The sequence below is a fragment of the Salvia miltiorrhiza genome, chromosome 1, assembly GCF_028751815.1.
Source record: "Salvia miltiorrhiza cultivar Shanhuang (shh) chromosome 1, IMPLAD_Smil_shh, whole genome shotgun sequence".
Lineage (NCBI taxonomy): Eukaryota > Viridiplantae > Streptophyta > Magnoliopsida > Lamiales > Lamiaceae > Salvia > Salvia miltiorrhiza.
This window is the reverse complement of record NC_080387.1, coordinates 76959756-76972084: the sequence shown is the minus strand read 5'-3', so window position 1 is coordinate 76972084 and position 12329 is coordinate 76959756. Positions and strand designations below refer to the sequence as shown.

General features: G+C 35.0%; 1 protein-coding gene and 3 long non-coding RNA genes across 4 annotated transcripts; 2 read left to right on the top strand and 2 right to left on the bottom strand.

Annotated features, from left to right (window-relative positions):
• Positions 1–104: 104 nt before the first annotated feature.
• On the bottom strand, positions 105–1902 carry LOC131006388 (uncharacterized). Its single transcript, XR_009095509.1, has 2 exons — positions 1718–1902; positions 105–529 (listed from the first exon to the last, which is right to left on the bottom strand). It is a non-coding gene; the product is annotated as an uncharacterized LOC131006388 (long non-coding RNA).
• Positions 1577–7161, top strand: LOC131006375 (receptor-like protein 9DC3). Its single transcript, XM_057933557.1, has 3 exons — positions 1577–1612; positions 5307–5378; positions 5797–7161. Exons 2-3 carry the CDS (start codon positions 5345–5347, stop codon positions 7074–7076), a joined length of 1314 nt encoding a protein of 437 aa, XP_057789540.1. The 5' UTR covers positions 1577–1612; positions 5307–5344; the 3' UTR covers positions 7077–7161.
• A 2378-nt stretch (positions 7162–9539) lies between these two features.
• On the bottom strand, positions 9540–12172 carry LOC131006392 (uncharacterized). The gene is made up of 2 exons (XR_009095513.1): positions 11960–12172; positions 9540–9723 (listed from the first exon to the last, which is right to left on the bottom strand). It is a non-coding gene; the product is annotated as an uncharacterized LOC131006392 (long non-coding RNA).
• LOC131006383 (uncharacterized) lies at positions 10392–11953 on the top strand. The gene is made up of 2 exons (XR_009095505.1): positions 10392–11302; positions 11754–11953. It is a non-coding gene; the product is annotated as an uncharacterized LOC131006383 (long non-coding RNA).
• Positions 12173–12329: the final 157 nt, after the last annotated feature.

The window sequence follows — 12329 nt, the reverse complement described above, 5'->3', positions numbered from 1 at the left end:
CAATCTGCAAAAGGTTTTGAAAATAATTGCAAGGCTGAGTACTAGTGTACTCAGTGGGTTGAGCCATTTAAAAATGTTTAAAAATCATTTACTTAAAAAGATAATTCATGCCTTAAACAGTATAACACAGAATGTTTTTAAAGTGAGTCATTCCATGCATACTAAAATAATCTGAGCTCATATTTTCCTGGCCATCTATTGGGCATGCTATCTACAACTGGTTGTCACCGATCTCTCGAGACAACAGGTTCTGGTGTACGTACACAATTCTGGTTAGCAGAGCTAACAATGTTCTGGTTGGCGGAGCCAACAATGTTCTGGTTGGCGGAGCCAACAATGTTCTGGTAGAAGCAATAACCAATAGAGAGCAAAAACATTTTAAGCATGAACCATCAACTTTAACATTTCATAAAAACCGAGCTTATTAGCTCAAACATACATTTCGTAAATAAAGCCTCACCTGATTTGGAGAAAATCCAAACAATATAACTCAACTGACCAAGAGCCTAAATATCCTCTTCTGTAGGACCTACAAGATAAGTTCTTAACTTAAACTCATAGTCCTAAAATCAAGCTTAACCTTCATGACTTGTCATCATTTTCTAACTAGATTCGCAACACCCGGGTTTTCAAAAATCAACACAAAACTTGAAATCATTTTTCTTGGCTAAGGGTTTCAATAATACCCTTGCTCGGCTTTTGCTTTAAAAACTCATCTTGAGCATAAATCAACTTAAAAATATTTTGCTTACAAACATTTGTAAGACTTTAACTTTTAAATAAAAACATATAATCAAACAATCATGTGCCTATAATAACACTTGTAACGAAATAATTAGTGAAGATTTAATTAATTAAATCAGTGTTCAAATGAACTTGAATCATTGATTTAATTAATACATTCAATGGGCAAACCCAATAAGTTAAAACCCAACAAATAAAACCATGAGCCCAACTAAAAATTAATCCCAACTCAATTTATAAGAACAAAACCGGCCCAGAAACTTTAGCCCAACCCCTCTCTCTCTCTCTCTTTTTCTTATACGTCTCTCTCTCCCCTTTTTGTTCTCTCTCACGACACACAGACACCCTCACGCAGCTCCCTCTCCTCTCTTTCTCCTTCTCCTCCGGCGGCAGAGGCCGCCGCCGCATCGGGTACCACCACCGCCCTCTCATCTCTTTCTTTTTCCTCTTCTCTCCTACTCTCCTGCAAATACCCCAAATCTGCAAATAAAAAAATCCCTAAATCCTTTCCCCCTGCGATTTCCGGCGAGGTAACCGCCGAACCACCGCCTTCTTCCCCTCTCTCTCTTCTGATCGACAACCACGGTCAGCCGGACCGCCGCTATCACCGCCGAACAGCCCCGCGTCCAGCCGCCGTCCACCCCCCTCTCTCTCTGGATCGACGGGCAGCAGGAGCATCAGGCCGCTGCCGCCGCCGATCCTCCCCTGTTCTCTCTCGATCCCAACCTGCCCGACTCGCCACAACGACGACGACAGCTCTAAGAACTCACGCACACAGCAGCACACATACACACACACACGCCAACAAAAACATGAAAAAGATGGCTTTTCAACATATTGTGCAATTCAAAATCTAGAAAATAACATGGTATGTGTGTTGATTTCTGAATATGAAATATGTTTATGCCATCGGTGATGGTCTTCTTTGTGAAATGAATGACTGATTATTGAGTGTATATGTTAGTAGGTTTACCTCTTGTGAGATAAATTGATTTCTCCAGATTATGGTTGGGAGTGGGTTGCTGTAAATAGATGTTTGTGATGGTAAAGAAAGTCTGAAGGGATTGCGAAAGTTGTTCTTCAAATTGGGAGTGAAGAAAGTAAGCTGAGATTAGAAACGATAAGGGCCTTAGCTATAAAATGGAGAAAAGTAGGCTACGCGGATACATGTATTTTTTATTTAGAAATTAGTTGATAATGTCATTCAATTTCATTCTTTCACTACCTTGTTATGCCATTTTTTTAATTATGCTTTATTGACTTGATTGGAATAATAATTTAGTTTTTGAAATAATTCAAAAATATAAAAAAGTAAAGCATAAAATTGGAAAACATTTTGCTTTAGGGCTTTCAATACATTCTTTGTTGGAAATAGCATATTTTTCTCCGGGGTGCGAATCGACTTAATGCTAAACCCAATCATTCTTCTAAAATCACATTGAGAAAAATTCGGGGTATTACATGTCTTCACTTGTTTATCTTGATATAAATGGAAACTCTTTTCATGGTTCTATTTCCTCTATCTATTTTTAATTTGTTGTTAATAGAATATATTTATTTATATGGTAATCCTATCAGCTCGTGTGATATCCCGACTTTTCTATAAGAAATATAGAAGATCTTTACTTAGTTTATTATTGATACACGTCCATTTTTAATAAATTATATTATTCGAAAGAAATTTTACAACTTTGACGTTCATGATTTTTTATTTAGAAATTAGTTGATAATGTCATTCAATTTCATTCTTTCACTATCTTGTTATGCCATTTTTTTAATTATGCTTTATTGACTTGATTGGAATAATAATTTAGTTTTTGAAATAATTCAAAAATATGGAAAAGAATTTTGGGTTGTCTAATTTTTTTATAAAAACTATTTTTGATTGAATGATATTTTTATCTAAGAACCAATAGAATACATGTATTATTAAAGAAGACCCTTTCATAAAAAACTTAAGAAAATGGGCATTTTTATCTATTAACACTTACTTTTATCCATCTAAACTAATCCGCAAAAATAAGTTTCTATAATATTTTTGATGAATTGATAGTAATTTGATTAGAAGTCAAATTTTGTGGCTCAATGATTTCACTTCCACGGATCTAATGGTAAAAACAGGACTTTAACTTTCAATATTTTTCAGAAAGATGACTATATGTTACGAAATTTGAAAATAAGGACTATATATTACGGAATTTGAAAATGAGGGCTATTACTTTTATTTTTTACATTTACACTCCTATTTCGGGCCCTTATTTGATGTGTTAAATAGGAGTGTAATTATAAAAAATGAAAGTTATAGTCCTCATTTTCAAACTTCGTAACATATAGTCCTCATTTTCAAATTCCGTAACATATAGTCTTCTTTCTGAAAAATATTGAAAGTTACGGTCCTACTTTTACCATTAGGTCGACTTCCACGCGGCATTGTCACATAGGTCAAATAATGACTTGCAATTTGAGTTGTCTTGTAAATTAATACTCCCTCCGTTCCATAAGAGTGTGCATCATTTTTTGTGGCATGAGTTTTAATAAAATGTTAAATAAGTGTATTGGAAGTTGAAAAAGTGATTGACTTTATTAAAAAATATAAGTAAGAAATAAAAAAATTAGTGTCCAAAAATGACAATGCACACTCTTATGTGCCGGAATAAGTAGTCTCCAAAAATTCTAGGCTCACAAGAACAGTTTTAGATTTGAATATAAAGGGCATTTGTAGGCTTCTTGTCTCCAAAATTCTAGGCATATTTTAAATCAACTATTACTCTCTTTTTTATTAAAAAAAAAAGATTAATAACGAATTTTCATTTTCCCAATAGTGATTCAAATCCCTAATCTATTAATTGGAAGTGGAGAACTTTACCAATTGAGTCACGCTTCGTTATGAAATTAACTATATACTTATTACTTTGCATGACTATATATGACTTTGAATTGATTAGATATAAATTCTTGCACATTAATCTTTTTGCAATAAACCGTATGCTTTGATTAAAAAAAAAATGACATTTTAATTTTATTTTAACAACTTAATACCAATTTGTAAATATATATCGTAGGGCCCACAAAACTTAATTGATATTGCTCAATTCATAACTATATAAAACTTTGCATGATCACTATATATGACTTTGAATTGTTTAGATATAAATTCTTGCACATTAATCTTTTTGCAATAAACGTACCGTATGCTTTGATTAAAAAAATGACATTTTAATTTTATTTTAACAACTTAATACCAATTTGTAAATATCAGAGGGCCCACAAAGCTTAATTAATATTGCTCATGATTACTTTGGTAGACTCTAAACCGAATTATTGACCACTACTTAGCCCATATCACAAGATATATTGCTCATGATTACTACGTTGGGCTCTTATTTATTATTATTATTATTATTATTATTATTATTATTATTATTATTATTATTTCTCTCTCTTTTTCTATACTTAACTCGGTTTACATCGATCTAATTAAATAGAATTGTTTACAAATTAGCCCATATATATGACAATATATATTCACTTTCATATAATTAGAAAAAGCACACCACTAACTAATTTTCTAATAGTAATTATGATTTTAGATTGGTTAGATTAACTATATATGACTCTGCATTGAATAGGTTAGATATAAATTCTTGTACATTAATCTTTTAGCAATAAACCGTATGCTTTGATAAAAAAAAATGACTTTTTAATTTTATTTTAACAACTGAAAACCAATTTGTATATATCAGAGGCCCCACTTAATTGAACCATTGCCAAGACTAAATTGAACCGAGTCAAATTATTTGGATTGAACAATTACCATTTAATATTCACCTAATAATGTATTCAAATTGACAAAAACGAACCATTAAATATAGTGTTCTAATTATACTTATTATTTTTGTGGTCGTGTTATAATAATCAAATCAATTCTTTTACGACTTGGCAATCAAAGAGATTGATTATGTATATCTTGGGAATAAGAAATTCCACAATGCTATGAAAACTTTAGGCCATCTTTAGTTCAATTATAAATCAGTTTAGAAAAATGAGATATATGGAACATTGCATAAATTATATGTCTGTCCATTTCCTAATTTGTTGGTTTTAGATACATTTGTTGAAAAGATATTTCAAATTATCTGCCAAAGTAAATGGTGAGCTTCCACTCCATCTACAACTTGGCATCCCTATCTTTAGCTTATTTTGTTTTCTTAGCTTGCTGGCCTCTTCTCATATAACTAATTTATGCTTAGTTAGATAAATACTCTAACAGCATATGGATTTTCTGTTTCCAGCCATATTGAATCCTCTATTTTCTCAATGTTAACAGATGATTTGTTAAATTATGATGTCATCAAGTATACTTGGTGTGCATGTCTTCGTGATACTGGGAAATATAAGATTTGTAACAAAATATCTTGTGTGCATTGCTAATTGATTTATACTTTAGAGGCATTTATCAAATAATAAAGTTTCAGCGTATGTTTTCAAGTGCAAAATAAAATGTGTTTCTTACTATCCTCCATCTTTAAAGTGATTGAAATGAAGGGTTCTTCAATTTTTAGGTCCAATACTATCCACCATTGGGAATCTATCAAATTTGATGGAGCTAGACCTTTCTTCCAACAAATTAAATGGTGAGCTTTCATTCTTTATATGCAACTTGACATAATAACTTTTTTACAACCTTGATCGGATCTTTGGCCATTTTTGTTTGAACTAGTCTTTTTAATATTTTACATTTGTTAAGATAAGATATGCAATTTGTCTAATTCCTTTGCCAACCAAATACTTTAACAATAGTTGGATTTGTTGTTTCCAACCATATTGTAAATCTATTAATTTTAAGGATCAATGTTAACAAATGCTATATTAAATTAAGATGCCATTGAATATATGTGACATGCATGGGTGATATAAGAATAGAAGAGATAATTTAATTTCTATCAAAATACTACACGTGCATAAAATGTATTTCTTCATTGCCATGTTTCTTTATGTATCCAGATTGTCTCTAAAGCAATATATATCTACGTTGACTTCTCAAACTTCCAGGTCCAATACCATCCACCATTTGGAATCTATCAAATTTGAAGTATTTAGTCCTCTCTTCCAACAAATTAAATGGTGAGCTTCCATTCTGCATCTGCAACTTGACATCCCTTCAGCTTCTTCTACTCTCAAATAACAGTTTGGAAGGGACAGTTCCACAATGCTTTCGAAACTTGAGCAAATCGTTGTCCATATTTCATTTAAATGCAAATAACTTTAGTGGCCTCATTCCATCAATATTTATCAATGGGTGTAGTCTTCAGTCCATCAATTTGAGTGGTAATAAATTGAAAGGAAGATTACCTAAATCCTTAATCAATTGCAAAAGTCTGAAGGGTCTCGACGTTGGAAATAATAGAATACGAGACAAATTTCCGTTTTGGATGGAAGGTCTTCCTAAGCTTCGAGTACTCATATTGAAGTCCAACAAGTTTGATGGTAACATGTCGCTGGCTTCACGAAGCAACCTTCCATTTCAAAAGTTGCAAGTTTTAGATATATCTGACAATGAATTTGTGGGGTCTCTCCCTCAAACATATTTCAAGAACTTTAGAGCAATGATGGATGTGAAGGAAAATAAGACAGATCTAATTACAAGTAGTGATGATGACTCTTTTCTAAGGTATGTGGAGATGAGAATCACCTTGAAAGGTTTGGATCTGTTATTGACGAGGCTGTTGAAAACCTTTACAACCATTGACTTATCCTCCAACAATTTCTCTGGTAGTATTCCAGATTCCATAGGTAATCTGAATTCTTTGAGATACTTGAATTTGTCCCACAATAATCTCATGGGACACATACCTGCATCTCTTGGAAATATAAGTGTGCTTGAATCATTGGACTTGTCATCGAAGAAATTGGAGGGAGGAATTCCAAGTGAATTGACAAGATTGACATTTCTTGAGAAATTAAACCTTTCGATGAATGATCTCGTGGGGCAAATACCACAGTCTAACCAGTTCTCCACATTTGAGAATGATTCATACGTGGGAAACTTGAGATTGTGTGGAGTTCCATTGACGAGAAAATGCAACGAGAAGAATGAGCAGCAGATGCAGCCAGAAGAAGAAGAAGATGAGTATGGATTTATAGATGGATTTGGATGGAGAAGTGTGGTGATGGGATATGGAAGTGGATTCATAGTTGGAATTGGAATTGGTTGTTGGATTATTCGATTTGGAAGGCCAAGATGGTTGGTGGAATTCTTTTTTGGTGTTGGATATACATACAACAAGAACAAGACAAGGAAGAGAGCTACTCCAACACAGAGGAGAAGTTGATTCAAGACAAATATATATTATGAGCTTTTCTTTCTTGCTTTTTTGTTCTTTTCCAGACATCAGATTGTTGTTTTATGATTGCTACTTGTGAGTTTGTGCTTTTGAGTTTATACAAAATACTTGTTTATGTTCAAAGTTTGCTAAGTTTTAATTTTATCTCATCATCAACGTCGCCTCCTCTTTCAGGTTTTCAGGTCCCCGTCGCGCGATCTTTAAAATTACTTTTTCATTTCATCAAAAAGACGGATAACTCAATCATTTATTTTTCACTACATTTTAACAACACATTTCACTTTACTTAATCGGCAACCTCTAATCAAATACATTGATCTATCCTCAAGGCTAACTATATTAACTATATTAATCATTCTTTTTCATCTCTTATTTTTGACTCTTATGTTTTTTGGATAATCATGATCTTCCACTCGCCGTCTTCCCACGACACTGGTGTCGCCAACGTGAACATGGCGGCGAAGGGGGAGGCGCTGAGGTTCAGAGCCATGAGCATCGTGATTTCTTTTCCAAACTAAGCTTGCAGCAGAGTTTAAATATTTATTAGCTGACATATAATCTTACAAAAACATTGATCTATCCTCAAGGCTAAGATGAACAATGGCATAAAAAAGCCAAAGACAAGTACGGAATGAAAGAGGCATAAATGCATTTATTCAATGGTTTTTGAGTGCCTAAACTAAACTCGGCTTTCACATTTTGTAGAACAGATAGCTGTGGATTTCAAGGATCAACAGACGATGCAGCAGAATATCCAAAACATTAGCCTGAAAACAGGAGCTCCAATGGAATCACCTTTTGCCTTCACAAAGCTCCAAGAACAACTTGTTATGGCTGCCCATTATGCTTCATATCAGTTGGAAGACGGTTTCCTCGTCAGGCACCATACGAAGCTGGAAGGAGATATACCATCGAGAAGTATATTGGGCCCACGGGAAGGGATCATCAGTTTTGAGTTCTCTGGGATCCTCTGTACGTAGGCATGCTCTCCGAGTTCTGTCAATCGGGAATTGCTTCCAAATCCCACAAAGATACCTGCCTTTGCATCTTTTAAGCTTGTAATGCTTTTTTAGGATGCATAACATTGAATATAAATATGCATGATGTAAAATACAAAAATACAAAAGTTGCACACAAAAGTGCATGGATTGGGCATCATTTTCAATAAACTACTGATTGGCAGACTACTCTATCTCAGTTTGACAAGACCTGATATTACTTTTGCTGTACACAACTTAAGCCAATTTGTTTCTAAACCATGTGAAGGTCATTTAGCAGCAGCAGAACGTGTGATTAAGTACCTCAAAGGAACAGTTGGGCATGGACTTTTCTTTGCCAAGGAGTCTAGTTTGCATTTGTCTGCTTTTTCTGATGCAGATTGGGCATCCTGCCCCACCACTCGACGCTCAGTCACAGGTTTTGCTGTGTTCCTAGGGTCCTCTCTTGTTTCATGGAAATCAAAGAAACAGAATACTATTTCCTGCTGCTAAGTGAGGCATTGATCTAAGCCTCCCCAGAAGCCATCACACGAAAAAAAACGACAGTGATTTTGCTGATTTTCTTACATTTTTCTTCATTCTTCGTTGTGGGTATTCTTTGAAAAGTGATTGTTTTCTTTTGGGCTTTTTGTCGAACAGTTGGCGGTCTTCTTTTTGCCATTCTTCAGGGAATCTTAATTCCCTTAGATACTTGAATTTGTTTCACAATACTTGTCATCAAATAGATTGGATGGGGAAATTCCGAGTGAGTTAACCAAGTTGAATTTTTTTTACAAAATTAGATCTTTCGATGTTTGAAATTTTCCTTTCTCATTCTATCATATATTCATGGTCTTCGCAAAAATAAGACATTTCATTCCAATTGGTGATTAAAGCACATTAAAGTTTCTAATTTGTAGTAGTTTTAAGGGTTGCATTTTAAGAATTTTTGTATTTTCTTGTATCATTATACATCCGATAACAAAATTTTTTTTTCAAATTTTATTGAATTTTACTTTTTTTTTTTTTTTTTTTTTTGAGACGATTAAATTTTACTGTTATGACACCATTTTTCAAATTTTATTAAATTTTTCATTATACATCCGATACATAGCACCTTTCACGCCTTTAAATGTCAAAAATGAATTGACCCAACTAGATTGGGCCATTGAGCCTCAGGCCCAAAAAGGTTTTGTATGCAAAAGTGATTATTGGGCTGGGCTGGGTTGGTGGACTTACTTTTCGAGTTGGGTCGTGTCACAGCCCGACCTAAGCTAGTGAATAGTTAAGTCGGGAAAAAGTGTGACTGAAAACAAAATAAGAAAATGAAAAAGAAAATAGATCTCAATAAAAATCACTAACCTGCTTAAACGATAATTTACCAAAATATTTGGTAATCATAAGCAATCTTTTCTTAAAACTCCTGAGTAGACAACTTACAACAATATAACGACAAGTTGTCTAAGTATCACGGGGCATAATCTCAAAGCTATTAGTTTGAAAACTTTGCAACACATCAATAAAGTAAAACGCACTAAGCGTTGCAGCGGAGTAACTTAAGCGGATTACATGTATGAAGACATGAAATCCTGAGCCTAATTTAGTACTTATGTTTCAAAGCTTCGCTCTGCTGACATCCATCTGCATCACAGCTTAGCCTGCACATTTAGAAAACATATGCAGGGCTGAGTACTAAAAAGGTACTCAATGGTCACATGCCAAAATAGCTTGAAAGCTTGCTCTTAGAGCTATATATTGAACTTGCCATTTCAAGCATTACACAAGAGTTTTATTTAAATAACCTGTGCATGCCAAACTATAAAACTTCCCTGTAATTATCATAAACTTGGCATGCGTCTGCAGACATACTTCTTTGTACTCTACCATATCTGCAATGATAACTGTGTGCCGAGAAGGTGGCCACCTTCTACGGTCACTGACCGGCCGATACGCTAAACCGGCTCACGGTCCTAGACCGGCCGATACGCTAAACCAGCTCACGAACCTAGACCGGCCGATACGCTAAACCGGCTCACGGTCCTAGGCCGGCCGATATGCTAGATCGGCTCACGGTCCCTTGTGTACACTAATCCTGTCTATCATCTGGATAGAACAGGATCCGAATTCGATTAACTTCTGGTGCCAGATAGGTATCATACAAGCTCATAAAAGTTTTGGCAAGTCAACAACTTTAATATAACTTCATTCATGTAAACATCATGAAATAGTGTGCACTTCATATTTTGAGTTTAGAAAGCCCACCTGATCGTGGTCTGACAATACTAGTAATTCTGAACTATTGCTTTACCCTTGCTTGTATCTGACATTCAGTATAAAAAACTGACTAATAAATAATGAGGAAAATGATATGGACTGATTTAAAAGGAATACTTATGTTGGTTTTAAGATGATAGCTCTATTGGGATTTATGGTATGAAGATTAGTTGGTATCCGGCAAACTTATCAACAAAAACTAACATAAACTTAAACTGCAATACTCATAACTCTAGCGTTAATCATAACTCTACTCATTCTAATTTAATAAATAGCTATTAACTGGAAATAATATAAATCTATTTTTCTCTTCTTTCAAGAATTTGATTCTATAATAATATAGTGTCTAATTTATGCATAATTACATAGAGTAATAGCATAATTTAATTATATGTCTAGGCCATTTAATAAATCAAGCCAATTATTAGCAAATAGCTAATAATCCTTTATACATATTTATAGGCTTAAATTAAAATAAACTCATCTCAATTAATAAATGAATTAAGGACCCAAACCAATAATTAAGCCCCTAATCTAATTTATTACTAAGGTCCAATAGCAATTAATGGCCCAAGTATTATTTAAACCCAATATGAAATTCTCAAAGCCCAATTAATCAAAATAAATAAAAACTAAATAGAACTTAAGTCTAGAATATACTAAAGTCAACATCTCTCTTCTTCCTTCTTTTTCTTTTTACGCAGACTCCATTTCTCTCTGTTCTCTCACCTGCGTCTCTCACTTTCCCTCTCCCTCTCGCCCGGCGACGTCGCCAGTCCTCGCCGCCTCGGGCGCGGCGAGGCCGGCGTCTCTCTCCCCTTCTTCTTCCTTTCCTTCCCTTTTCCCCAATTCTTAATTCAAAATCAACCTAGGGTTTCTAATTTTCCCCCCTTCAACTCCAGTCATCCGGCGAGTTTCACTGCCACCGTTGTCCCCGTCGCACTGCCACCTACTCCATCTCAGGTAAGCTTCTCTTTCTCCCTCTTTTTCTCTCTGTCTCTCGATCTCTCTTTCTGCCTTCTCTGCGCTCTTAATCTCGATCTCTCTCTCTGCCCCTTTGCTTGCAGCGGCCGCAGCGGCGCATGCAGCGCCGGCGGTCGCCGCCGCTCTGCTCTTCTCTCCCTGCCTCTATCTCGCTCTACTTTCTCTCATGTCCGTGTCTCTCTGTCTTTGTCTTACTCTCTCTCGCTCAAACTCTCTGTGCTACTGGCGGCCACCGCGGACCGCCGTGGCGTGGGCAGTGCCGGCGGTCGCTGCCGCCAGTCGCGCCTCCGTCGCGGTGGCTCGCGGTTGCTGCTGCTGCTGCCATCCTTTCCCTTGTTCTAATTATTTTCCTTCTTCTTTTCTCTTTTTCTTTATTTTCTATTTCAATAACCTATTTCAGTTCTAATACCTCAAACTAATCAATCCCTAGTTTTTCTATTTCAGGTGTCTCTCGGAGTGGCTACTGCTCAAGATCCGATTTTTATATGTGATAAATCTATTTCTTTATTGTTATTAAGAAATTGGAACTGTGTTTATGAAGTCAGGATTGCATATGTGATTATAGTTATTACTCATCACAGTTCTTGGTTGCTGCCTTTATGATATAAAGTTAACTGTATTGAAAAGAAAGACTACCTTCTTTGATGTCTGCTGTGGATGATTGTGTGTAATTTGTGTGTTGGATGGATGTTTACTGGAGTAGTAGTTAAGATTTTGCAGAATGAAGAAAATGGTTCAACGCTTGAGGGATGAAGCTTATACTGACTTGAGTCGGTTTGTGTGAGCAGCTGCGTGGAAGCTAAATGCTACGTGTATGAAGAATAACTAATCTGAATTAATAATCTGAATAATTTAAGGTTGACTAATCTGCTTAAGGAAAGAATGTTGGGTTTGGGCTTCCTCATCATTTCTTAATATTCTTAGCCCAACCAAATAGCTATTGTTTTTATACTTAAAAACTGAATTCATATACACAAATTGGGCTCTGGCTACTTCACATTCAAAT

What these genes read in the sequence shown, in the direction of transcription:
- LOC131006375 (XM_057933557.1), top strand. Translation starts at nt 5,345, where the DNA reads ATGGAGCTAGACCTTTCTTCCAACAAATTAAATG. An exon ending in TTCTTCCAACAAATTAAATG is followed by an intron (nt 5,379 to 5,796) that starts GTGAGCTTTCAT and finishes TCAAACTTCCAG; the next exon opens with GTCCAATACCATCCACCATT.